Source organism: Podarcis vaucheri (genome assembly GCF_965113315.1).
Source record: "Podarcis vaucheri genome assembly, chromosome: 14".
Taxonomy (NCBI): Eukaryota; Metazoa; Chordata; class Lepidosauria; order Squamata; family Lacertidae; genus Podarcis; species Podarcis vaucheri.
In genome coordinates, this window is record NC_138752.1 from 44,961,577 (window position 1) to 44,989,037 (window position 27,461).

At 43.6% G+C, this 27,461-nt stretch overlaps 2 protein-coding genes across 5 annotated transcripts in view; both read right to left on the minus strand.

Moving 5' to 3' along the window:
* The window catches only part of DAGLB (diacylglycerol lipase beta), a 32,073-nt gene extending 28,482 nt beyond the window's left edge, over positions 1 to 3,591 (minus strand). For 2 of the 4 annotated variants that reach the window (XM_082199744.1, XM_082199741.1), the window contains exons 1-2: positions 3,395 to 3,536; positions 620 to 744 (exon numbers count right to left, since the gene is read on the minus strand). In XM_082199744.1, the coding sequence (XP_082055870.1) occupies positions 620 to 714 (95 nt within the window). In that variant the 5' untranslated portion in view covers positions 715 to 744; positions 3,395 to 3,536. Of the gene's footprint in view, positions 1 to 619; positions 745 to 2,116; positions 2,369 to 3,394 lie in introns of those variants that run through there. The other 2 variants (XM_082199742.1, XM_082199743.1) reach the window with 2 other exon arrangements.
* A 3,339-nt stretch (positions 3,592 to 6,930) lies between these two features.
* KDELR2 (KDEL endoplasmic reticulum protein retention receptor 2) lies at positions 6,931 to 26,685 on the minus strand. Its single transcript, XM_082199934.1, has 5 exons — positions 26,424 to 26,685; positions 19,701 to 19,801; positions 12,644 to 12,802; positions 10,273 to 10,525; positions 6,931 to 8,065 (listed from the first exon to the last, which is right to left on the minus strand). The coding sequence occupies exons 1-5, from the start codon at positions 26,512 to 26,514 to the stop codon at positions 8,031 to 8,033; spliced, it is 639 nt and encodes a 212-aa protein (XP_082056060.1). The 5' UTR covers positions 26,515 to 26,685; the 3' UTR covers positions 6,931 to 8,030.
* Between the last annotated feature and the right edge of the window lie 776 nt (positions 26,686 to 27,461).

The window sequence follows — 27,461 nt, forward strand, 5'->3', positions numbered from 1 at the left end:
AAAACAGGTTGTAACCCAAGGCACACTTTCGCCAATGGGGCCTCCCAAAAAAAAAGTGTTGTAATTTTTAAAAAATTGGGTTGTAATAACAAAAAAGGGACACACACTTCCAGGTTTGACGTGGTTGTAATCCAAAATGGTTGTAATCCAAAACGGTTGCAAACCAAGGTACCACTGTACTTCTGTCTTGTCAGGATTCAACCTCAATCTGTTAGCCGCCATCCATCCTCCAACCGCCTCCCTAGATTCCTAGCTACCTTACTGAATTATAGTATTCAGCCCACTGGTTGGGAGTCAACCACAGTTAGAACAGGAGTGAAACCTCTTGACAGACACACCCTTATTTACAGTCCTTGACTCAAATGGCAGCTCATTACTGCTTTGCCCCAGAACTTGCTTTAAAATCCAGACAGGTACGCACAGAAAGGTTTCCTCTTACTTTTAAACCATTACATCAGCGCAACACAAGACAGACCAGAATTCCCAGGGGAATAAGTACAACTTCTACATGAGCTCAATTGCTAAAACCCCTTTTTAAAAATTTAAGCAGTGCTTATTTTCCCCAGGTAGTGCCTAGTTCATTACTGACAACGTTAATATGTTAAGCAGCAAATCTTACCAGATCAACCTGATGAAAAGTTCAAAGGCTCCTGGGAAGACAAAGTCGTCACTTCCAATGGCCCAGCGCCTTCCAAACATCACCATCCCAGGCATTGTGAATGCACTGGTGTGGATCCTCAGCTTCTGAAGGAGAGCATACAAACACTATAGAATCTTGCGAGTATACCTTTCCTGCTCAAATATAAACATCTGTTTTTGTTCCAGATACATTGAAACCAATTAGAGTCCACTTTATCAGGTTTTGAACCAACTCTCCTCCTTTCCCCCAATCAATGGTTCTGGTCAATTTTTAGATCTAATGGCATATGGCGGTGGTTTTCAACCAGTGTGTTGTGGCACCCTGGGGTGCCTTGAATGATAGTCAGGGGTGCTGCAGGCAACACTGGTCTCTGTCCTTCTTTCCTTCCCTCCCTCCTCTGATGCCCTATTGCGTCTCTGCCTCCCAAAGGCTTGCACAGCTGATCCTTGTAGCAGCCCTGGCTACAAGCTCCCTAAGCGAATGGTGCCCCTGGGGCTGGTCAGGGGTGCTTCCCAGGCCACTGTGGGGCAGTGAGGCACCTCTCTTTGGGGCAGAGGGGGGAGCTCAGAGACTGGGGCAGCAGTTGCAGCTGCCCAGAGGACTCCCGAGAAGAGGGGAGAGGAGAGGAGGCTGAGGGAACACTCCACAAGGGAGGGTGTTTGAAAAAGGGTGAGAGGCTGCCAACACTGCAGGCAAGGGCTGACATAACTGGGCTCCTGAGCCCCACAGGGGTTAAGGGAACCATGGACTCAAAAAGGTTGAAAACCTCTGGTATATGGCAAACTGTACCTGTTCTTTTTTCCTATCCAATCTGCCCCTGTAAAAGCCTTCCTTCCCTTTCATACATTTTGCACTGTCAGGATCACCTTCTCAGGATCACAACATATTGAATTACCTCTCGCTTGCTCTCCTCATCACCATCAACCAAAATCTCCATCCAGTCTACTGCCTTAACATTACCACACATTTGATTGAAAAAGCACCAGAGAAGCCCTGCGGCTTAATAATAATAATAATAATAATAATAATAATAATAATAATAATAATAATATAATTTATTATTTATACCCCGCCCATCTGGCTGGGTTTCCCCAGCCACTCTGGGCGGCTTCCAACAAAATATTAAAATACAATAGTTCGTCAAACATTAAAAGTTTCCCTAAAGGGGAGACTTTCTCCAAAACATGAATACACCCCATTTAAGAGGTGACACCTTAAACACCAAGGCCTTATATTGTGGCATATGCTTTTCTGGATCAAAGCAGCCTTTAGTCTATGAAAGGTTATAGCAACTCTGTTAGCCTTTAAGGCGCCACAAGACTCTTAGTCTGTTACAGCAAACTCGTCAAAGAGCCTCATAGCATAAGCTTTCAGGGACCAGAGTCCACGTTAAGCCTGTTAATCTTTCAAGTCCCACAAGCCTCTTTGTTGCATTTACTGCAACCGACTTACAGCTGCGATCTTGTATACACTTGCCTGGCAGCAAGCCCCAGGAAGTGCAATGGGGCGTCCTTTCCTCTCGCAGACTCAGGCTTGTAGCACAAACTTTCACCGGCAAGAGCAACCTTTCATAAGCCCACAAGTGCTTCCTTCTACCACAATTGCACCACTCTTTCTCATGCTGCCACAACACACTCTTTTTTTTAATGTGCAGGTGCGTGTTTCAAATGTTATTATATGTTAAGTGTTGTGGTACTGCTTATAGATGCCCTCTGCCTTTCCCCAACCCGTCTGCCACACAAACACCCCTCTGGGGAAATTAAGAAACCACATTTTCACCATGCAAACAAGGGCCCCTGCTTAATAATACAGTAGTAATAATAATTTATTATTTATACCCTGCCCATCTGGCTGGGTTTCCCCAGCCATTCTGGGCGGCTTTCAACAGAATATTAAAATACAATAGTCTATTAAACATTAAAAGCTTCCCTAAACGGGGCTTTACTCATGTGATGTGCAGAGATGCCCCTAACCTATTCCCACCTAGAGAGCCTCTTAACCCATTTCCACTTAAACAGCCCCCTACCTAACCTATTCCTGCCTAGAAATCCCCCAAACCCATTCCCGCCTAGAGAGCCCCTTAACCCATTCCTGCCTAAAAAGCCCCCTAATCTATTCCTGCCTGGAAAGCCCCCTAACCTATTCCCGCCTAGAGAGCCCCTTAACCCATTCCTGCCTAAAAAGCCCCCTAATCTATTCCTGCCTGGAAAGCCCCCTAACCTATTTTCGCCTAGAGAGTCCCTTAACCCATTCCTGCCTAAAAAGCCCCCTAATCTATTCCTGCCTGGAAAGCCCCCTAACCTACTTTCGCCTAAAGAGCCCCTTAACCCATTCCTGCCTAAAAGCCCCCATACCTATTCATGCCTGGAAAGCCCCCTAACCTACTTTCGCCTAGAGAGCCCCTTAACCCATTCCTGCCTAAAAAGCCCCCTAATCTATTCCTGCCTGGAAAGCCCCCTAACCTATTTTCGCCTAGAGAGCCCCTTAACCCATTCCTGCCTAAAAAGCCCCCTAATCTATTCCTGCCTGGAAAGCCCCCTAACCTATTTTCGCCTAGAAAGTCCCTTAAGCCATTACCACCTAAAGAGCCCCCTAACCTATTCCTGCCTAGAAAGCCCCCATACCTATTCCAGTTACATCCGGGGACTGCACCCCCTCCTCCGCCAAAAAGCCCCCTTTCAAGTCTCCCTCACCCAAGAAGCTGCCCTCGCCACAGCGCCCCCTACTGCGGCTCCAGAACTGCCCGCCTCTTACCTGCTCCCCACCGGCTCTCTCTACGCCTCTCGCTCAAAAGCAGGTCACTTACTGACAACACGGCGTCATGACGCACTGACGTCCGCGCCGCGATTCCGGCTCCTGCCTCTCACCACCACTGGCCACTTTCATCCACGCACGCGCCCTCCTCGGGCACGTGGGGGTGTGTATTTGCTGCCGCTCTTGTTGCGGGGGCGTCGGAAGGCGAGCGTGCGCAGAGAAGAGGAGGCGGAGCTGCCGAGGCTTCATACCAAAGAGGTACGCATTAAGCGGAGAGGGTTCCATGCGAGCACACCGGTTCTGATTAGACGCCTCCATGCGCCGGATAAATATTTGCCCAGGAATTTAACTTTCAAGGACAGCTTTCTTCAACCTGATGTTTTGGAGGACTCTTGAGCGGATGCCCTCCCCAAACATCTGGAGGGCGCAAGGTTGGAAAAGGCTGATTAAAAAGAGGCAGGTTAGAGAAAGATGTTGAATTGTTTTTGTATGCCACAGCTGCAGCAAGAATTTTGTTAGCGAGGAATCGGAAAACACAAGAACAGAAGCGTAGCTTGGGGGGTGCGGGGGGCCGGCCGCACCGGGTGCAACATCTGCATTCGCAGCTCTCTCTCTAAAATCCAAGGGTTAGGGGGCGCAAATCCCTTTTCTTGCCCCGGGTGCTGACAACCCACGCTACGCCACTGCACAAGAAGTACCAACAGTGAAAGATTGGCAGATGAAAATGAAGATGATTTATTTTTCGGAGCTAGCGGACCTGACTGGCAAAGTCCCCGACCAGGAGGAGGAGGAGTACCAGGAGGAATGGATGAAATTTAAAGACTACTTAGCTAAATATGTTAAGATAACTTAATTGGAAAAGCATGCAAATACCAGATAAGCATAGGATTTAAATACATAAGGATAGGATTTAAGATGTTTAAAGCTAAACTAGAAAGAATGAAAGATGTTAAGTGATTAAATTTTTTTTTAATGATTTTGGAAAACTGTTAAAATGATATACAATGAATTCAACCAGGGGGATTTGAAGAAGTCACTTAACAATGTTATTAAGATTGGTTCAATTACAATTAGGATGTATGTATGTTTGTTTGTCTTTAAATTTTTTGGAAAATTAATAAAAAAAATGAAAAAAGAGGCAGGTTAGGGCTAGACTGAGGCCCCCTTAGGATGCGTTGCTTCGCAAAAAAATGCAATTGCACCCCACCCCAAAAATGTAGCAAAAAAGTTTGAGAGAGGATGGCTTTTCTCTGGGACGTCTGGCTTTCCGCCTCCCCGACCCCTCATACTGCAGTCCTAGTCACGCTTTTCTGGGACTAAGTCTCATTGAAATCAGTAAGATTCACTTTGGAGTAGGCATGCCTTTCACCGTAAATTAACAACTGCAAAGCGTTGTCGTGAAAAAGAACCGATTGCCTGCTTATAGTCTTTGAATGAATTCTTTTGCATTTCTGCTGTTTGTGCCCCGCCCATGGATAAGACTGCCAGCTGCAAATGGGAACCAGACGTTTTACCAGGGAACCGTGGAGAGCGCAACTCTTTGTCTGTACGCGTAGTACCAGGGGACGTCGCTGCAAGGAGAAGCGCCTGGCAAGGAATGGGGAGAAGACCCGTTGGGTCGTTTTGCAGCGGCTCCTGGCGGAAACTTCGATCCAGTACTGCCTCTCAGATATTGCTTGGAGAACTCCACGAGGACTAGCGCCTTGGTTAATCCGCGTAGAGAACAAGATTGCACACTTGACCACTTTATAACTCAAGCCCCATGTATGTTAACTCAAGTCAGTTCAATGGGACTTGCACTCAACTGTCAACAGGGTGAAAATTTAACACACCTTTAGGTGACAGGCAAAAAGGTTCCTTTTCAGCCTGGCTTGATCTACATCCTATACCCTTTTTAAAAATGCTGGCACTTTGGGTGTTTTTTAATTGGGATGTTGGTTTGGTTTTGATTTTATGTATTTGATATTTTATGTGAACCATCCTGAGACCTTCGGGGATAGGGCGGTATAGAAAATAAAGATACAGTGGTACCTCGGGTTAAGTACTTAATTCGTTCCAGAGGTCCGTACTTAACCTGAAACTGTTCTTAACCTGAAGCACCACTTTAGCTAATGGGGCCTCCTGCTGCCACTGCGCCGCCAAAGCACAATTTCTGTTCTCATCCTGAAGCAAAGTTCTTAACCTGAAGCACAATTTCTGGGTTAGCGGAGTCTGTAACCTGAAGCGTATGTAACCCGAGGTACCACTGTAGATAGATAGATAGACAGACAGACAGACAGACCTTCCTGTTAACAGATCATAGTTATTTCGAAATAATCACACTGGGCGGCGACCTAGCATGATTGCATTACAGGAAGCAGAGTTGTTTTGCTGTGGGAAAGTCGGGGTGTGGAACGTGGGCATTTACCTTCCCCCCCCCCCATATTTCAGTCACTAACTTGGTTATGTCCAAATAGCCTCAAAATTCAGCCCTCTAACAGGTGTTTTGCTATTGGCATGCTTGACAGCTGTTTAACCATGTCCCGTAAATGCAGAAAGGAGTGTACTTAAATACAAATAAGTTTTGTTCAGCAGCCAGCCCTCAAGGCAGAGTGTGCTTGTGAAAATACAGTACATAACGGAACCCACAACATATACACATATAATCTGTCACTTTCAATGGAGCAGGCTTTTGAGACAGTTTGTGCTGTCATAAGTTACCCAGTGTATCTGCAAGGCTGCAATTTCATTTTGCTGCTTCTTCACTCTATCCAGCACTCCAGTCTTTTGACAGAAGTTTCTACCCAAACCATACATTTAATAAATGAAACACAACAGTGTAGTGAGAAAATATATTTGTAACAGAAATTAGACATATACATGAGTGAGGTTTGAGACTTCGGCACTGCATTTTTCCAGATTAGTTTCCAGGTATGATTGAAGCTTTCACGTTTCTGAATGATCGTCTTTGCAACATTTGCCCCCATTCTTTAACCACTTCCAATAATTGCCTTCCTCATTTTGGAGAAGTATTGGGGAAAGAACTAATGAGCAAAGTTGGGGAGGGAAGAGAGAAATAAGTCTCAACAGTTTGTTCAGACTTCTCCAGCATCTGAGTAGGAAACCCCATTTGGCTAACTATGCCCAAATCCAAATGTCTCATTTATTAGGGAATTCTGTGCTTTAAAAACTGGTGATTACAGGTAATCATGTACATATTTAAATAGGCTGGTAATTAACAATGTAGATGAAATGGCTTGTATGATATATTTCTCAGGAATTATTTTTTCAGTCTTCAAAGTGCCAGTTAAATATGTTATGTTCACACCTTTGTTACACTAATTACTCTTTTGTGGCTCTTACTAATGCAGTGAAATACTCATAACTGTCAAGATGTGAGGGAATTTGTGTCTTTAGAAGCCATGCCTAATCTGCAGATAAAGCTCTTTTGTTTTTATAAGTCAGCACAATCAAATTATTTTTAAAGAATTACATTGCTACAACCAATCTTAAAGAAAAGTTGTAGAGACTTAGTTCCAGAACACCACCACAATGTATACCACTTCATAAAATGTTTATTTAGGATGGTAACACAGGATAAGTCATGCAACAGCTCAGTAAAAAAGGGAATCATGTAAAGTTGATGAAGTATAGTACTTGGTGCTGCTGATTCAGGAATAATTATAAAAAATCACATTGTCCAAAACTGGTACATCTAGAACTGCTTGAAAGCTGAACATGGACATTACTTGTAAAAGTATTTGTATTAAAAAAAGTTGTAGACAGTTAAAAATTGCCACCTAAAGATTACTTCAATTGGACAACTATCACAGGTTCATCCTTACAGCTGCAACACTAAGGCTGCTGTGAATGAAAGTAGAACTTTATGCACTCAAAAAATGAGGAACCATTTTATCCTGAATGAAAAAATGAAATAAAAATTGTCTGCTGCTAAACCACAAAAGCAAAGAAATCTATATTAAAAAACCTGCATTGGCACCAAATACTCTCAAGCTGATGTATTCAGAAGGTTAAGAGAGGTATCAGACAATATGCACTGGCAGACACTATAGGAGAATGATTCTTACTTTAAAATGGAGTAATTATAACTAAGGACATTCATTAAATGGTGACATCCTACCGTGAGAATTTTGTCATTTGTAGTTTGATTTCAGTTGACACACTATGTTCAACTTTTTAGGGGGTAAATAAATACAGTGGGATGAAATTTGAAATCAAGAGAGAAGAACGGTTACCATCCATCAGTCAGCACACACCTGTGTGCCCCGAAACAAGTCAGTAATTCAAAAAGAATCATTTGAAAATAAGAAGTGTTTGCACTTATTCCTGGTCATAAACAACCCCACAAAACCTCACTTTTGGAACTATTCCAATTGAAACTACACACTGAATTAAATTCACACAGTATTAAGTTTCTTTATGTAAAAAATCTTTATACATAGTAATAAAAAAAGATAAAGGCAAGATGCATCAAACAGAAGTCGCTGGTTGTTCTCTGGTCCTATACAGCCCACCAATGATTCTTGCGAGAGACGTGGGAGACTGTCTGTTTCAAGCATCTTCACCTTTCGCTTGTGGTAAGGATTGTTCTGTCTAAGCATCCAGGATGACAGATGCTGGCGGTTAGTTTTGGCACTTACGCTGGCAAACTGAGCTTCTTTCCCTTGAGTACTAAAAAAAAGACAAAACAAGGCATTGTTAAATGTATGCATGCATCTAATTATCAATCACCCAAAAAATAATGTTATTCTGTCATGCATCACCAAGATACACTGGGTTGCACCCAAGTAAGTCATATTCAGAAAAGCTCCACTGAAGCAAAGAGGTCTATTCAAAGTATGATGCACTTGGATACAAATTCAGAGGGTTTTATGGAATAATATGAACAAAGCATATACAGTGGTACCTCGGTTTATGAACTTAATCCATTCCGGAAGTACGTTCTTAAGTTCTCAAACCAAGGCGCGCTTTCCCTAATGAGGTCTCCCACCACCGGTGCCCTTCCACCGTTCGGATTCCGTTCTTAGACCGAGGTAAAGTTCTCAAACCAAGACACTCTTTCCAGTTTTGCGGAGTTTGTAAACCAAATTGTTCTTAAACTGGACTGTTCTTAAACCGAGGTACCACTGTACCATCTTCTTTGATGTATTCCACCTTGCATTTTTATGCAATTTATAAATATTTAATGAAATAAACAAAAAAGGAAGCTTGCTACCCCGAGGAGACAAAAAGGTCAAGGAGGAGATATGGTGAGAAACAGTGACTTTTAATATTAGTAGAATTTGTGAAAATTAATCTCTAGCCTTTTATTATTTTATAGGCATTTGTAGCCTGCATTTCACCATGCAACCCCAAAGCTGGTTATATACAGCTCAATACAATTAAACCATGTCACATTTTGCAACCCAAAAACATATGCAAAAATGTGACAAGGCGAAACAGACCTCGGAGGGCATGTCGGGGGCCACCACTGAAAAGTCTTTCTCATGCACTGCTGCCCAACAAACTACATGTGGCAGCAGATCCACAAGAGAGCCAGTGTGGTGTAGTGGTTAAGAGTGGTGGATTCGTAATCTGGGGAACCGGGTTCGATTCCCCACTCCTCCACATGCAGCTGCTGGGTGACCTTGGGCTAGTCACACTTCTTTGAAGTCTCTCAGCCCCACTCACCCCACAGAGTGTTTGTTGTGGGGGAGGAGGGGAAAGGAGAATGCTAGCCGCTTTGAGACTCCTTCAGGTAGTGATAAAGCGGGATATCAAATCCAAATCCAAACTCCTCCACAAAGAGGACCTTCCCTGCAAATCTCAACACTGCGGCAGGCCTATATGGGAAGAGGTGCTACCTCTGATATGTTATAATGTTTAAACTCTGATATTTAATACAGTGGAACCCTGTGTTACATACTGTAGATGCTCCCAGCTGCGAACTTTGCCCTGGGATGCAAGCGGAAGTCGCGCAGCAGTGGGAGGCGCCATTAGTGAAAGCACGCCTCAAATTACAAGTGGTTTTGGCTTAAGAACGGACCTCTGGAACAAATTAAGTTCATAACCAGAGGTACCACTGTAGAAGAATTCCAAAGCAAACTTAGAATACATTTGCTTTGCTTATATTGGGCTGGTAATGCAAACTGCTGAGCCGGGGCAAAATAAGGAAGAGGTGACAATACTGGATGAACTGCGCCACATTCATACAGGACTGAGCTTTGAAGGACCACTGGGTTCACTTACTCTCCCCTTGTGTGTAACAATTCCACCCTTTTCTGGTTTGCAGCAAAGCTCAGCTTGCCACTCAGCCACTGTGTTTGCACGTCACTTGTGGCTAACTATGGCTTTTGCTTGCCCTGCAAACCAGGACCAAAAACCACATTTCAATCCCTTCTCATGTTGTTTCGCAGATAATGCTTTGTTATAAATATACTCAGATCTTGGCTGCATTTGACTCTGGTGTTACGCAACAGTGGGAAACCCCAGAGCACACCCACAACCTCCAAAGTACTGAAGAGCTGTGCTTATTTGGAAGAGTGACAGAGCTACAATATTATACACAGCATTAATATACAGTGGTATCTCGGGTTAAGTACTTAATTCGTTCCGGAGGTCCGTTCTTAACCTGAAACTGTTCTTAATCTGAAGCACCACTTTAGCTAATGGGGCCTCCCGCTGCCGCTGCACCGCTGGAGCACAATTTCTGTTCTCATCCTGAAGCAAAGTTCTTAACCTGAAGCACTATTTCTGGGTTAGCGGAGTCTGTAACCTGAAGCGTATGCAATCTGAAGCATATGTAACCCGAGGTACCACTGTACTGCAGAAAGCATGTGCAAGGGATCTATAATACATAAAATCTTTAGGCCTACAGAACAGGAAGGCCCACTCCTTACCTTTTGTAACATACAAATAGAAGAAGTCACAGTACAGAATAGTCTGGACCACACCAGCAACGACAGCTATAAGGTCAAAGAATCCCTCAAAGTAGTAGCGCCAAATCCAGTTGATAAGGTACAAGGCACGGTACAAGCCCAAGAAGAAAAGATAGTGAGTAGTGATGGTTTCTGCCTCCCCAGTTTTACTGATCATAAAAAGTTGGGGGAGAATAGCAACAGACTCCAAGTAGATGGAGAAGGTCCACAAGATCTGAAAGAGCAAGACAAAAAATGTAAAAGTGATACCATCACTTGGCAGCTTTCGCATCTAGTATGGGTCAATCCATATCAAGTGATCCAACTTTTTTACCACCCAATTGCCATCCAATTATCTTAATATTCTGTGCACTTGTTGAATGATCAAAACTAAGTTTAAATATAAAATTTTAATTTTTTATCTCATCCCATTTGTGAGTTATGAGGGGTTGAAATTTCAATAAATTGACAATTTTGCCCTACACAAAAACCTTAACAGCTCAACCCAGAATTGAGATACCTCAAACCTAAAAACAATGGACTTACTTTAAATTTTAAATTTAAGAATTTTGAGAGAGATGATGGGAATAACTTTGGTAATAACGAGTTCTCACCAGCAAACCCCACACATGTAATTTTTAAACATATTTGGGAAAAGACTGAATCATATTGTCCTGGAGAGTAGCTTCTTAGCAAAATAATGGATATTCATAGGTAAACAAGAAGAATCTAAAACCTCTATAAACTGATGGCAGGTGCAGGAAAGTCTGGTATGTAATATGATAGCGCAGTGACTTATATACAGGGGGGAAATTAGTAGTGGCTTGAAATAGTAAAAACCAAAGCAATACCTCTATGGAATTTTGTCCATGTTTTAAGTGTACTATCCTAAAATAGTATGTAGGGATACTTTTATTAGAAGTATATCATTTCACCTTGCAGCTAAAATAAATGCTCAAAACATCCTACAATTTGATGGCCATATTTAAAAGCAATCGACTATGAAATAATGCTCTGCAATTATCTTTATACTGTGTTTTTTTGTTTAGCAACAGTACGCCCATTTGGTGTGTTTGTTTTCTTCTTTTGATAACAAATGAATAAAAAGAATATGGGGCTGAGGCTTTCCTCTACAGGAAAGCAGAATAAAAATGTAGTAGGAAATAAGGTGGGCAGTACTGATATATGAAACTTTTCCTGTGCAATTCATGGACCAGCTAAAATATAAGATGTATACATGTTGCCTATATTTTCCATTTTCCCTACTTTTTAACACACCCTTTACATAATTGTAGTTCTCCTTAAATTATCCAGATGGCACCAAAGACTTCTCAACTTCTATTTGAGGAACTTAAATTACATGAAGTGAAGGTCATAAGAGCCAGACCAATTTTTCAATGTTTTTGTTTAGTGCACTGAACACACCACAAATATTTGAATAACTAATTACGTTTACATAGTTAGGATTATGGTCACTGCGTTGTTCCTCAGATATAAAGTAAGTCCACCAACACACAATGGTATGAACTGGGATCACTGGATGTACTTCTAACTCCAGTCCCTGTATTGCTTTGGTTTAAGATGGCAGAAGCGATGGTGGAGCCACCTTCTCCTGAACTCGGGATTAACACCCATTTGTGCCTGAAGATCAAACTGGGCTTGAATTTTAGCATGTACCTATACATCTGCTCTCCACTATGGTTGGCTGAAATCAATCAGGCTCTCCTGAGTTGGAAGGAACCATGAGGGTCATTCTAGTCCACCCCCTGCAATGAAAGAATCTTTTTGCCCAACATGGGGCTCGAACCTTCAGTTCTGAAATTAAGAGTTTTGTGCTCCACCGACTGAACTATCCCAGATTCTTCATGTACCTGCCCACTGAGCTCTCTGTGGCATACTAAACCTAATTCTACCAGCATAGAGGTGCCAATGAGCTTTCACGTGAATAATTTTGGAGCCCACAGACTCATTAAACAAAAATCCTTGCCTAAATACAGATAAGCAATTTGCACCGAATCACACAGATTTTGATAATGACATTTTACAAGCAAGGTTTTACAAGAAGTTGATTTCAAAATTCCTAAAGAATTTTGTTTTTAACCCTGGTTGGGATTTTTCAGCACTACATGGGAGCAGCCCACCAAAGCAAAATCTAAGCCAGCCAAACAACTAGCGCCAGCTCTTTTAAGCCACTGGACCATGCACAAATACTATATCAAACAAACTGTGCAGCTTTGAGTGAAACATCAAGCTTATGATGCAGCATAAAGAACAAAGTGTTCTGCTTTATTTCACAGTTACCCAAGTCCTCTTTACATTGTTTCAGAAGCCAACGCTTTATGAATAAACTAACCTCCAGGGGAGAGAAGTCATGATTGACAAGAAAAGACAGCCCACCAACTGGAACCACAAGGAACTCCACTCTGAATGTATCGTGGTTTCCATCATAGGTAGCCTTAAATTTCATGTAGATCAGGTAGACTGTGGCATACGAGCAGGCAACGTAGATAAGCTGAAAGGAAAAGACCCAGATGAGTTATCAGGCTTTTAGTCTGTTTCCTCCATAAAAAGCATTTTATACATACAACAAGGAACAATGTTGACCATTGAAGCATGTTCCCCCTTCCTGCTCCCATTTGCTCAGTTACATTCATCAACATATTGCACTGTCTACAACAGGAAAGCTATTATTCATTTTCTGGGGACCAGCTCTTTTTTAACATAGAAAACGGTTACCCGGAACATAAGGAAGTACAATTCCCACCCCCTCCCAAACCTACCAACTGATTGATTTGGGTTCCTTCAGAAATTTAAGGAAAGTGGGATCTTTGCCTCAAGTTTTAATGGCTTGAAAGCAACATAAATCTTGTCGATTCTAATGCTGCAGCTTCAACTATAGATGCTTAGTTGTAAAATCTCATTGATTCTGTACCCCTACTTACTGCAGCTGGAGCATTTGTGTGAGAAAAGGTGCAACTACAGTAAACCTGCAACATGTGCTTGCTTTACTCATGGGATCACAACTTTAAATAGTCATTAAAACAATCAATCAATGGAGAGTGAGGGAAACCCAGTTCCCCACTCTCCATTTATTTATTTTTCCTCCACTCACAAACACAGTGGGCTTTCCTTGCTTACTGAGCTTTGGGAAGGCAGCGTGAGGATTCTGGCAGTGTCCCAAAAGCAGCCCTCTGCCTCACTGGGGATAGGGGCAATTTTGGGGGTTCCTGACTGTGCATGGACCCCTGGAACCAAACCCTTTTGTAAGTGGTGGGGCCACTGCACTCATATGAACAGTTCTGCACTTTGCGGTGGCTTTTCCCATACAATCTTTCTGCAATTTTCTATGGGTTCCAAAACCAGTCATTGATAAAGAAACAATAATATTTAATACAGGGCATTCCAAACTGTGCTTCGTGATATGTTGGTGTGTCGGCTGCAGTATGTAGGTGTGTTGTGCGAACGATCTCCTGGGGCTGGAAAGGGGTTCGTTTACTAAAAAGAACTGAATGACTATGTCATGAAATGATGCACATCTAAAAAGTCTGTCACCAACATGGAAAGTCTGGAAAGTTAAAACGTTATGGCCATCGCCTGAGGAAATCAATCATTTATTAAATCTGCATATGAGTAAAAGTGACAGTTCTGAAGCAAGAACCACTTCTTAGAAACATTTTACCCTAAAATAGTGATTGCCACGTGGAGTTTATAAATGCCTGTTACTTTAAAATTTAAAGCTGTGGTCTGTGGGCCACCAGTGATTCATTCAGATTGATCTGTGATATATCTGTGGAGTTGTTGTGGATGTACAGTGGCACATCTATTGTATTAAATATTCATATTGATTTTTATTGCAACTTTTATTTCTTACATCACATTTTATTGTATTGCAGTTTGTAACCTTTCTACTTACTGGGAGCAACAGGAAGAAGTGCCTATTCCAGGCATAAGCAAACTCGGCCCTCCAGATTTTTTTGGGACTACAACTCCCATCATCCCTGACCACTGGTCCTGTTAGCTAAGGATCATGGGAGTTGCAGTCCCAAAACATCTGGAGGGCTGAGTTTGCCAATGCCTGGATTCCATCTCCTGCTTCCTGCTTCTGAGCTGTTTTTGTGCTAGCTGGCCATTAGAAGAACTACCATTTAAGAACTGGTGCTTGAGTTTGCCTTTTTCCTCTTTACTCCCTGTCCCTTTCCCCTTGTTCTTTAGATTGTAAGCTGACAGGGCAGGAAATGCCTTGTTTTAATTGATTGTATGTCAAGCACTCCGAGAGTCTTTTCGGCTAAAGCCTGGGGTACAAATACTCTAAATAAATGGATTAAAAATAAATTTAAAACCATACAACATCTGCACAGCACATTATACAGCAGCCCCACCCCAAAAAAGCATTGTGGTCTGCCAAGTCAGACCCTTGGGATTTTCAAGTGGTCCATGGGAGGGGAAATTTTAGGAACCGTTGGTATAAAGCATGGGTAGGCAAACTAAGGCCCGGGGGCCAGATCCGGCCTAATCGCCTTCTAAATCTGGCCTGCGGGCGGTCTGGGAATCAGCGTGTTTTTATATGAGTAGAATGTGTGCTTTTATTTAAAATGTATCTCTGAGTTATTTTTGGGGCATAGGAATTCGTTCATCCCCCCCCCAAATAAATATAGTCCGGCCCACAAGATCTGAGGAACAGTGGACCAGCCCCCTGTTGAAAAAGTTTGCTGACCCCTGGTATAAAGTGTCCACTCTCAGGAGTTTCATTACACCACTGTAGTGAATATTTTAACTGATGCTGCTCTCTTTATGACTACTGAGGAGAATAGCAACCAATCTGAAATAATGGCCTGGCAACCAGGGCCAGGTAGCAGCAGATGTCATGGTCTCTCAGGGACAGGCACCACTTCAGCTAGGCAGCCTGCAGCTCCTGGTTCTTCCAGGTGACATGCATAGATTAGATTGGAAGTGGGTTCAGATCACTATCTGAATTATACACATATTCTGCTTTAGTATATTTGAAGAGTACCGTATTTTTCGCCCTATAGGGAGCACCGGCCCAGAGGGCGCACTTATTTTTTTTTTTTTTGGGGGGGGGGGAATAAAGAAAAAAAAGTATCCCCCTCCCCGAGCCCCAAAGAGCAAAGAAGCCATGACAGCAAGCGGGATGGATTCCCGCCGGGCTCCGCAGGCTTGCGGATAGCTTCCTGAAGCCTGGAGAGCCAGAGGGTTTGGTGCGCACCGACCCCTCTCGCTCTCCAATCTTCAGCAAAAGCCTGCATTCGCCCCATAAGACGCACCCACATTTCCCCTTCATTTTTGGAGGGGAAAAAGTGTGTCCTATAGGGCGAAAAATATGGTACTTCATTGGTAGTGGGTTTGTTAACACAAGAGGCATCCAACGTAGTTAATGAGCCTACAGTTAAAGGGGCAGCTCCCAGCTTCTGTTTTCAGGGCTTCATCCAGAAGAGGTTACCTTGAGGAAACTGGGCTTCATTACGTTCATGATAAAAATACTGTACACAGACTTAATTATCAAGTGGAGAAGGCTGAGGCTAAGAAAAATTAAATGACTTGCTGAAGGTCACACAAAATTGTGTCAGATGTGGAATCCAGGTCACCGCCTAACTAACTAGGCCACAGCAACCCCAAGCGAAATGTTCAAGGTTCTCCGCTCACCATCTGTAAGCATATTCTCAGGGAACTAATACTTAGAATACTTCAACAAGCGGAACCTAGTTTCCATGCACTGCAGCACACAGAAAGGACAGCATGAGTCACCATCCCAGAGGTGGTATTCAAGTAGCCAATGAGTCACAGAAAAATCCCTAGAAAGCAGTGGCCAGGATGCCAACAACAGTAACATCTGGAAAGTGCAAAAGCCAGGGCTACCCTGGAGAAAACTCACCAATAATAACTAGTTATGATTATTAAGATAAAAAAGAAATATGGTCTGGATAAAGTTACACTTGGGTGAAAAGACATAAATTCAAAGCAGTCCGACTAGAAGAAAATTAAGAGATGCTGGTTAATTTTACAGGTGACGGGCCTGCTCAGGCAATGTGGTTCTGTAGTCAATTTGATGTTTAGTGGGCCTGATGGGAGTGGGAGTCCATAACATTTAGAGGGCCACAAGATCCCACCCTTAAAGGTAAAGGCACCCCTGCCCGTATGGGCCAGTCTTGCCAGACTCCAGTGTTGTGCGCTCATCTCACTCTATAGGCCGGGAGCCAGCGCTGTCCGCAGACACTTCCGGGTCACGTGGCCAGTGTGACGAAGCTGCATCTGGCGAGCCAGGGCAGCACACGGAACACCGTTTACCTTCCCGCTGGTAAGCGGTCCCTATTTATCTACTTGCACCCGAAGGTGCTTTCGAACTGCTAGGTTGGCAGGCGCTGGGACCGAACGACGGGAGCGCACCCCGCCGCGGGGATTCGAACCGCCGACCTGACAATTGGCAAGTCCTAGGCGCTAAGGTTTTACCCACAGTGCCACCCGCGTCCCTTGATCCCACCCTTAGGTTAAACCAATTTCTTCACTGGATTTGCTAGCTGCCTTTCATTGAAATGATTGTAGGATGGCACGCAATAGCTTCATACAAAAATACAACGAATTATAATAATAAAAGAACGCAATATTAAAATCCAAACATTAAAATTGCTACAGAACAAAAGCAGAATTTCAAGCAACAGTAACAGTGCATCAGGGCCTAATCAATTTGGTTACTTGCAAACACTTGGATAAAAGAGGCTTCAGACTACAGCAAAAGCTACAAACAAGGAAGCAAACTGAACCTCCTGGGGTTGCCAAGGTTGTTCCTTGCCAATTCTCTTGTGCCTCCTTTTGGCATTTGCACATACACTTGCATAAGCAAGCAAAGCACACACAGATATCTGAGGAACAGTGGACCAGCCCCCTTGCACTCCCCGTCCCTGGGTCCACAGATGAGAAAAGGGCAGGCTACATAAAAGATGGCACTGCCAATTCCATAGCCTCCCAGGATTTCAAGCTGCATCCCCATCATAAATAGGGTAGACATTGGATCTTCTTTACCTTCTCCTGTCATTATGGTGGTTCTACTCTGCCAAAGAATCAAAAGAGGATAATTATTTGGGGTTGGATCCAGACTTAGTCATGCTTGGAGTAGACACACGGGAATCAGTGGAGCTTATGTTAGTCATGACAAGCTTACCCCATTGATGGGTCTACTCTAAACAATTCTAAGTTTGGAGCCAACCTTTCATCAGTAAAATGGCAGGTTCATATTTTTGTCTTTACAGACTACACAACTGGCTAATAGCAAGAGATTTGAACGAACATTCAAAAACAGTCTGGTTGTGACTAAGCACGGCTCCATAAACATTTCAGTATCATTTACTTCAAAGTAATTAAAGTTGAAGGATTTGTGGATTCTTTGCAAATCATGGATAGAAAAAAAGCTGGGCAAACAGTTTTCTGGTAGACCAAATTAAAACTAGAATCAGATAGAGGATCAGCCCTTTTATTCTAGGGCTCACAGACATGAAGAAAGCTGTGTGAACAAGATGACCATTGTGTTTCCCTGACTAGACAGGGAATTTTTGACAGTTCTAACGAATTAAGTACAGATAAGCACTCCTCATTAGTAGCAACAAGCATTCAATGACAGTTTGAGACAAGCTTCTAATCACTTTTTTATTCTATCATCCTTTCATATGGGGTGATCCCAAAACCAGGGGACCAATCAGATCTACACATTTGTTTAGCACCAGTGGTTCTGCAGAACCAAGTGCTTTCATACCCCTCATTAGACCTGCTTTTTTATCTTTTTGTATTACAGGTGTAACTCTTTACACCAAGTCATTTTACTTAGCTCACAATTCATATAAATATTTCATAACACAACCAGCATACATTGGAATCCAATAAAAATTCAGCTGCTTGAGAGAGCATATATATCAGCACAAGTACGCCAGACTCATCCTCGAGCCCAACCAATACTCATCCCCTTCATGTATTTGTAGTCAGAATTGCATAAGCAAACATTCACATTAATATCAAAATGGAAGTCCACCAGAAACCCAGCCTTGAAAGTGGGTTTGGCTCAAGGTTGGCTTTCTCCACCACGCTCTCCCAGCAAAGCTTCCAAGTCAGGATTGCTGAATGCCTGCTTGTGGAGCAGCTGGTGTACTGAACTTATGGAAGTTGACTAAGAGAGCTGTAAAAAGGTCACGTGCATCCAATTAAGGCAGGTCCGTTTGAGCATGTTGCCATACATTCAAGACATCCCTACTACAACACAGATTTTACCATCTTAAGAATTTCAGTTAAAAGTATAACCGGGGGGGGGGGGGATAAGGAGTGCTTCCAGGAGACACAAGGCAGAGTTCTACTGCTGTTCCGAACAACGTTCCCACTCCCCTCTAACTTGACTGTCATCCCCATCACCTTTAGTCTTCTTTCATTTCTTGAAAAGAAACCTAAAGCCAGTTTTGCAAAGCAAATAGATACTAATTAGCAAGGCACTCTGTCTGAGGACCATATACATTTCATGAACCATTTCTTTTTCCAAAGGCACTGGGATGATCACATATATACACACCTGGCTCTTCTGCTCCAAAACTAAGAAACCCCTCAAGTAAGGCACAGAGTCCGCAGAAGGTGAAGAGTCAGACAGGGGTGGCACATCCCATTTCGCCACTTAAGGCAAAATGTGAAGTGCCACTCTGCCCTGTCACTGCCACCTTGCACTGCCTGCCTCACCACCTCCACGCCAATATTGGGTGAGATCTTGCATGCTCTGCAAGATCTCACACCATTTTGATCTTGCCCCAAACCAGCACCAGTGCTGGTTGTGGTGGGGTAGGTGAGGCATCTGTAGGGACGCTGCCGTGGGGGCTCCCACTGCCTGAGGCTGCAGCCTCACCCCACCTAAGGGCTGCATCAGCCCCAGAGTCGGGCATACTCCAGGGACACAAAATAGTCCCTGGCTTTGTTGCTGGTCAGATACTTTGTAGGAATTTTAAAGAACATAGTCATAGTGATAATAAAACTGGGGGAACCTGATCAAGCTATTGGAGGACAAACTAAGTTGTGACCACCAGGCAATGCAGCAAACTGCCTCAAGAGCTGACCTCAACCCTTTCAGGCAAAACAGTTTATCCATGTGTAAAACAGAGAAAGCTGTCGTATGACTCAAGACACTGCAGATGACTGGCAATACAAAGGTAATTTATTGTGGCATTTGCAAACCTGCTTCTTCCCTACGGCTGCAACACAGTGGTTGTTGTTTTTTTAATCAGCAGGCTCAAGTTAACTTTAACATGAACAGGGAGAAGCACATTTGAATTTTCTTTCAGCCTTTACTCGAAATTACCATGGAGGCGAATTCATTAAGAGGTATGTGGAGAAAATTCAGTAGCTCCTCTTGCATATTGAATGTATCATACCTTCATAGAAGTGTTATAAAAAGAAATGAATGAAGTGAAGAGATCCAGGTAACGAGTGGTGAACACCAGTGCAAAGAGAAGCTGGCTTTTCCCAGATATACCTAAAGGAATAAAAAGAAGTCATGTGAGAAAGGGTATTTAAAAACCCAAGCCATGTGAATTATCTTAGTTCAAACACCAAGATTCACTGCACACCCACCGCTGCATTGCAACAGAACCTTATGGTAAGCTCCAGATTCAAAACCCAGAAGTTTCATATATTACCATCTATTGCTAGCAATTTTCTGCTACTTACCTCTTTTGCTACTATTCAGCTTTTTATTCATAACCAACAATGTACCAGGTACCATACTGAACAGGTCAAATCATAAACCCTTTGCATAAGAGCAAAAGGAAGATTTATCAGAAAAGAAGCTAGGTTCACTGAATACTAGTCACTGGAGAGCAACAACAACAAAATGCAACAATGAAGAGAACTAGGGATAGTCCTATGGACCACTGTCACTCACAGAATGTCTTTCTATGTTCTGCCCCAGAAATGGTTCAGTAGCACTGATCAGGAATCACTGTGTATCAAAGCTGACCATCAGCTGGTTGTGGGCATTTTGCCTACTCCGAAAGTTGTTGAGCTATTTTTTGGCACAAACCACAATATTACAATATTATTGGACCTTTCAATGTCAATTCCGCATTTGAAATCCCAGTAATGTCTGGGAAAATCCAGGTGTATGGCACATGTATGCCATTTCAGTTTATTATTTTTATGTCAGCCAGAGAGAGGGTATCCCAGTGCTGTGTCCTTAGCAGCCTTGGAAACCTAAACTATGGCTGGAAAGATGTGAGGTCCTCTCTTCCAGGTGAGTGACTAAAGAAAGCTGTTGGGTCTGTATCAGCCTCTGCGTTCATAAGACTCAATTCCACTCCCAAACTAATGGAAGATGCCATATCATCACTTGGACCCCCACCTTTCACTCAAACCCTTCTGATATTAAATAAGTATACAGTCAATTACCATCCCAGCCCAGTTCCTAGGGTCTTCATTCTACCCAACTCCCATCATGGTCACAATGAGGCTATCTAACCTAGGCAGGGCCCACTACCAGATCTGATCCCAAACTGTGAGAAATTCCCACTGAGACATCTTCCATGCCCTATACCTGAAGAACCATCTGCATTGAGAGTCCCTCAGGCAGGACACAGTGGGTGATAACACAACACTAGACATCAATCTTGAGCACATTTACATGCTTCCTATCTCCCACTGAAGTGTGTCTACAACTGAAACTCTGATGGGCAAGTCATTTAAAAAAAAACTGACTACAGTAAGTTCAGAGACCACATTTTTGTAAAGATTGTCTCACTTCATGTAAAATAGGTGTTGATTACAATACATGCCTCATTACATTGTCATAATGTGGCAGCACATGCCTATTTATTAGCTCTGCTCCATTCAGCTCAATGTGAACAAAGCAAGCAACCGAGGTTGCATTTTTCAGCAACATAAAACAAAAGCATGGATGCACTCTATGACTCAGCCTGTTCTGTCGTGCTATTTTGTCAAGGCAACTGTTTAGAGACCACCTTTCTGCCAATGCATTCAAAAAATGGTATACAATCCAATATACTTGTTACAAATGGAAAAGGGAATGAAAACCAGGCACAGAGTGTCATGTAATTGTTGTAATGACCAGACTCAATGGCCAAAAAGGGAGAAAGTTCTGAGGTGTAAGGAGTCAAACAGCAACTGGTGCTGGCTGAGCTAACTGACCTTGCAGTCTCTTGTTTTTCCCTCTGATGAGAAAGGGTGCTGATGGAAGCATGAGAATTAGATGTCCAATACTAAGGAAGAAGTGTTCAACAACCAAAAACTTACCACAGGTCCCAATTTTTAAGTTACAGTGGTACCTCTGGTTGCAAACGGTATCTGTTCCAGAGGTCCAGCTGCATCCCGAGGAATTTGCAACAGAGGACCAGCGCATGCGGCGAAACCCAGAAAAATACTTCCGGGTTTGCCGCGTTCACATCCCGAAGATTACGTATCCAGAGGGATACATAAGCGGAGGTACAACTGTACTCTTAGAGCCCTCTTGTTGCTTATAGTGCCAGATACATTACCTTTTATTTCAGTAGCCCCGTGACAGTTCATATTTGTATCATTTTAATTCATTACAATATCAGATGCCTTTTATTCAAAAGGGAAGTAGATGGTAATAATATTCCCTGTTATAATTGTTTTTCTTAACCACTTTCCTGTGAAATGTCAGGATGTCATCTACTCTCCCTCTCTCATCTTGATGCAATTGTTTTCTGTCGATCAACATTGTTTATTCTAAAAGAAATTGTGTTAAAGAATAAGCAAATATCTTTGTTTTGAACATTAGCTTTTAAAGGCTTAAATTTGGGAGGCTGCGTATCTCTGCTGGTTGCCAGCATTCTCTAGAAGTAACACACTTAGACTCAATGTAACTATTTCACATTACACTAACAATGCCAGTGCTAAACAATTTTTTCTTGTCAGCCTTAGGAAGTGATAACACTAAGCCCCTAGAACAGGGGTCTGCAACCCACGGCTCTGGAGCCGCATGTGGCTCTTTTACACCTTTGCCGCAGCTCCGGGGTGGATACTAGCGAGGGGAGGGGGCGCATTGTGCGCCCCGACACTCCCCACTGTGGCGGGCGCTGTACTGGCTGTGATGTCGCATGGTGGCGGTGTGTGCGTTAGTCACGCACCGTCCCGACGTCACCTTCCCGCCCGCCTGCTACATTGTAAGGGGCATGTACGCTGGTCACTGTTTTGAAGGGGAGTGAAGAACACACACACATAAAAAGGTAACTTGTTAATTTAACGTTTATTTCTATGAGGAGGAGTAATTCTGAGGAGTCAAACAAAGAAATAATAAAAAAGTGACAAAAAAGTTATTTTTATAATGACGAGTTTTGCGGCTCCCAGTTTTTTTTTCGTCGGAAACAGGTGCAAGTGGCTCTTTTTGTCTTAAAGGTTGCAGACCCCTGCCCTAGAAGAATAAACTATTCTGGTTATGAAAGTTTTTGCATTAATTGATTTGCAAAGGATCCCTACCCAAACATGACCTCACTACATATACTCTGCTAGCTTCCTCCAACCTTCCCCCTTTGCAAGGACACCTTGAGGCAGGGGTAGTCAACATGGTGCCCTTCAGATGTTGCTGGATTGCCAACTCCCATCATTTCTGACCATTGCCTATGCTGCCTGAGGTTGATGGGAGCTGTGGTCCAAACAACTTCTGGATGACACCACACTGGTTATCCCTGCTCTGGGGCAAAATAGTAGTCAGAAAGGGTACAACCAATTGTCCCAATGATGCTTTGCTCAAAGGCACAAGAAGCTGTCTCCCAACTACCCAGATATCACGTGCTCCTTATGGGCTTGCTAGTGTTGAATACACTATTAATACGTAGTGTTATAGGCATTGAAAATAAATATACAATAAGCTGTATGCAGGCTAGGATAGTACATGGAACAAAGTTTAACAATGAATGGGTCATACTCTAATAGCTATTTAATTTAATAGCTATTAACATGCTATTAAAACAGGTGCCCTTGCATATATAACTGCTCAATCCTATTCTCAATCCTTATCAAAAAGTGAAGTTTCAGTTCATTGAGGTTTGCTCCCGAGCACACATGTATACATGATTGCAGCAAGTTTACGATATTTATATAATTTTATATAAGCTTACTAAGGACTAAGCCGCCCTGTAGTCAACTAGCCTTACTTTTACGTAAGCATGCCATAGCATCAAGCTGTAGGGATAATAAGACTGCTTGGTTACAAAACAGAAATATATATAAAGTTAATGAATTCTAACTCTAAAAAGTTCTGCATATGAGGGGACTCATGGTTTATTCAAACTCTGGCTACTTTTCTACAATAACTCCAGTCTGCAGCTTTAAAAAGAGCTCTATTAAATTCCCAGGAATTAGTCAACTGTGAGTGATGCATTTTGCCACCAGATAGCATTTCCTCTGCCTTACAAAGTTCACAGTTCAAAATCTACTTGGCTTGATCATAAAGACTACAAACAAAATTACCAACACAGAATCAGTCTAGAATAGTATTTAGACATAAGAACACAGTTCAAAGTCAAACCATCAATGCAGGATAAACAAGGACTGTGTGTCTAAGTGAAATGTACTGAATAGCTTCAGCGGCTTAAAAAACTTGTGACTGAGCTTGCTTTCCTTTCCTCCCTTCCTTTTCCCTCACCTGTCATGTCTTGTCTTTTTAGACTGTGAGCCTAAGGGTGTGCCATTTAAAGCAACTTACAAAAATCTATTCCAAGACTAAAATCAGGGTGTAAATGCTGTAAACAAACAGGCACACAGAAGCATCAGAGTGAGTAAATTCTCATTTCTAGGTTAAAATAACAAAAATCTATCTTCAGAATAAGAGATTAAAACAGCCCTTTTAGGAACAAGTTTTGTTTTGCAACATAACCAGGGATTTCTTCAGTTGAATAAGTTTCTATTGAGGAAATGACATAGGGGTGCAGCAAGAATACAACTGATCTCTCTCTTCCAGGCAGCTCTGTTCACCACACCTTCTGTTAGCTGCCACGTCAGACTAGGCCAGGAATCCCAATTGAGAGCCTATTCTCCCAAGCCTTGATTCAGTCATTTGCTTCCAATTTTCAAATGCAGCTGGCAATGCAAGTAAAAGAGCTTGCCAAGCTCTCAGATCAAGTCGGATCACAGGTTAACCCCTTCAGTTACAAATAAATAAAGGGTCTAGCATTAAAATCTATAAACAGAGGTTCCGGGATTCAGAAGAACAACCTTGGAACTTGCATAAAAAACTTGCTGTTTCTGCAAAGCACTCAGAAAAAAGCACAATTTAGGCTGTGTCATATGTCTTCGATTTCAGAACTACTGCAAAAAGACAATGCATCTTGATTAGGATGGTAAAACTCATTTTTTCCTGCAAGTCCAGAATCTGAAAGGGAAGTTCTAGCCTCAGGAAAGCGAACTACCATCCCCTTTGCTTTAAGTCCATTCATTCTATTTGTGCACAACTGCCTCAAAATAAATACGATGTCTGAATGGTAGGACGGAGAGAGAGAAAGTCATACTTCCTGCAGCTCCCTTCACACTGTACCATGATTTTGCTTGGGCTTGAATGCTGCACCAGGAATTTTCTTTCACCTACTACATCATTGTGTGCTAAGAAGGCACTTAATCTGTTCATTCATCTCATTTATATTACTGTGCTCTTCTTGAAGCAAGAAAGAGATGACAAAGTTATTTGCCCTGAATATTCATTCAGGAGTTAGCAAATCAGGTTGCCTAGATTTAGACTCCTTGCAAGTCTCTACTGACTTTGCTTCAATTTCACTAGCACTATGAAATCTCTCTACCTACAACACTATTAAAAGAAAAAGAAAACCCCAAACCATTTCTGCACTTAGTTCACTCCGATGGGATCTTCATCAACAAATATATCCCATACAGAATACGTATAATGAACATAAAGCCCTGTTTTCAGGATACCCTTTCAAAGATATTCATAGTGTTGTCCTACCCTCCCCTTTTTGAAAAATATTGACCGTAACCTCTACTCTCTAGACATCACATTTTCCAGTGCTGTAAAGGCTTACCAACTCTTTATTTGATGCAACTGCAGGAGTGACCCCCAATCAATATATTTTATCGCATATTACATTCTTCCTCCAAGGAACTCAGGAGCAAAACACATGATCTCCCACATCCTTACCGTAGCAACAACCCTATGAAGGCAGTTACAGTTCAGAGAGGTCTAAGGTCACCTGACAACCTCCACCAGGAATTTGAACCTGGCCCTAGTTCAACACTCTAGCACTGAACTACACTGGCCCCACTCTGCAGTACCCCACAAGTTTTCTCTAGCAGACAACTCCACTTAATGCAACATCCCATAACCTTTAAAAGAAGTCACTTCTCAGATCTCCTCCTTTACTAGTAGGAGGCATGGCAGGAATACGATCCGCAAATCAGCATCACAACCCCCCTGCAAGCATTCCATGAGCTTCCACAATTACACCAAACCCTCACCAAATACAAGAGTAAGTACCCCCAAATTCCTAACCTGCTCCAGCCTCCCATAAGCTCCTCACTTACAAGAAATCTCCACCCCATCACCACCCACCCACCTCCACACCCCCAAAATTGCCCCTCATCTGACGTTCTTGCCCAACTCGACACACAGGAGACAGGATTTTTTGTGGGGGGGGGGGGTTGGACCACCCACCTCAACACCCCATAATCAGCCAAGCTTGCTCCGCCAACACACACAGAGAATATGGGGGCACCACCCCCAAAGTAGGCACTCCCTCCTCAGTCAGGCTCCACCACAACTAAAGGAGGCGAGCTACCCCCATAAAACAAGAGGGCATGGGGAGCACCCCATCCAAATCCCCCCTCCATTGAAGGCAAGCATAAAAAGGGGGGTGGCAAGAGGGACGCACCCTCCCCACTCCCTGAAAGGAAACCCCATAGGGAGGAGAGAATCACACCCCCCAAAAAATCTGCACCCCCAAATTTTCCCGCTCGCTTCGCAGTGTGACGAGGGGGCAGGACCACCAGTCCCCCCCACTTCCCCCCCCTGAGGCGAGGGGCCGAGGCCGGTCCTTCCCCCCCCCCCCATGGCCGGGGGTCGACGTCCCTCGCGCCGCCTCAGCCTCGCCAACCGCCCGCCGAGCCCGACGCACCGGCGCACGAGCGGGTCTTCCAGATCTTGAGGAGGAGGATGATGATGGCCGCCAGGTGGGAGAGGTCCCCGGTGAGGCGGAAGACGTTCATGGCGCCGGCGGCCGCGCTGGAGGAAGAGGAGGTGAAGGAGGAGGAGAAGCGGGGAGAGGAGCCGGCGACCGGACCGAAGATGGCGAGAGCGCAGCGGACACCGAGCGACGTGGCCCGGGGACGTGGCCAGAGACAGCCAGCGCGGGCGCGGTGCACGCCGGGAGAAGTGGGGGTGGGGTGGGGGAAGGAAAGCGGAGAAGGCGGGGAGGAAAAGCCACGCCCCCTTCTTTCCCTCACAGCCGATGGGCGGGGCTCGTGAGGGATCCTTTCATACGCACGCGCACATTCTCCCTCCCCCCCCCTCCCGCATCCTCGGAAAGGGCGCACGACGGGGGTTTTTTCTTCTTCTTCTTCTGCGCACGCGCGCATATCTCCCACACCGCAACACAAGACTCGCCCTCTGCCGTTCCGTCCTTAGAAGGTGCAGCTGCGCTTGCGCTGTATGGAGGGGCAAGAATTCCGGAAGGCGTGTAGCCGGGGCGCGAGTGCGCCTGCGCCGTTTCGCCCGTTGGCCACAATAGCGGGTTTTAAAAAGTCGGTTCCAGACGTGCTGCCGCGTCTGATATCGGTTGCTAAACTCACATATGTTTTTGATCGAGTGGCATTGCTCTGGCCTGGCGTTTTAATGCGTTATGAGCGCTCGGGCATTGTTTTAGGCTGAAGTCGAAATTGCGTTGAGTGTGTGTTTTTTATATAGAAAAAGGGGTGTGCAAATATGCTTTTAAAACTATTTTTTAAAAGCTGCTTTTCTGGGCAACAGCATCCGAAGCGGCTCAAGCCTGCTGTTATTTTTACTATAATTATTCAGTTACATTGTAACTGTTGGCAAGATGACTGCACAACAAAATCGACTTTAGAGTAGCAAAGTTTTTCTGCAGTTCGGAAAAGAAAACAGAATTGCCCAGGGTCGAGTTATTATGGTGCACATATTAGCTCAACTATAAAGT

Coding starts and splice junctions, on each gene's coding strand:
- KDELR2 (XM_082199934.1), bottom strand. CDS start 26,514: ATGAACGTCTTCCGCCTCACCGGGGACCTCTCCCACCTGGCGGCCATC. Junction 12,803..19,700: donor TTTATAACACTTCTATGAAG/GTATGATACATT, acceptor TTTTCCTTTCAG/CTTATCTACGTTGCCTGCTC. Junction 10,526..12,643: donor ATGACTTCTCTCCCCTGGAG/GTTAGTTTATTC, acceptor TTGCTCTTTCAG/ATCTTGTGGACCTTCTCCAT.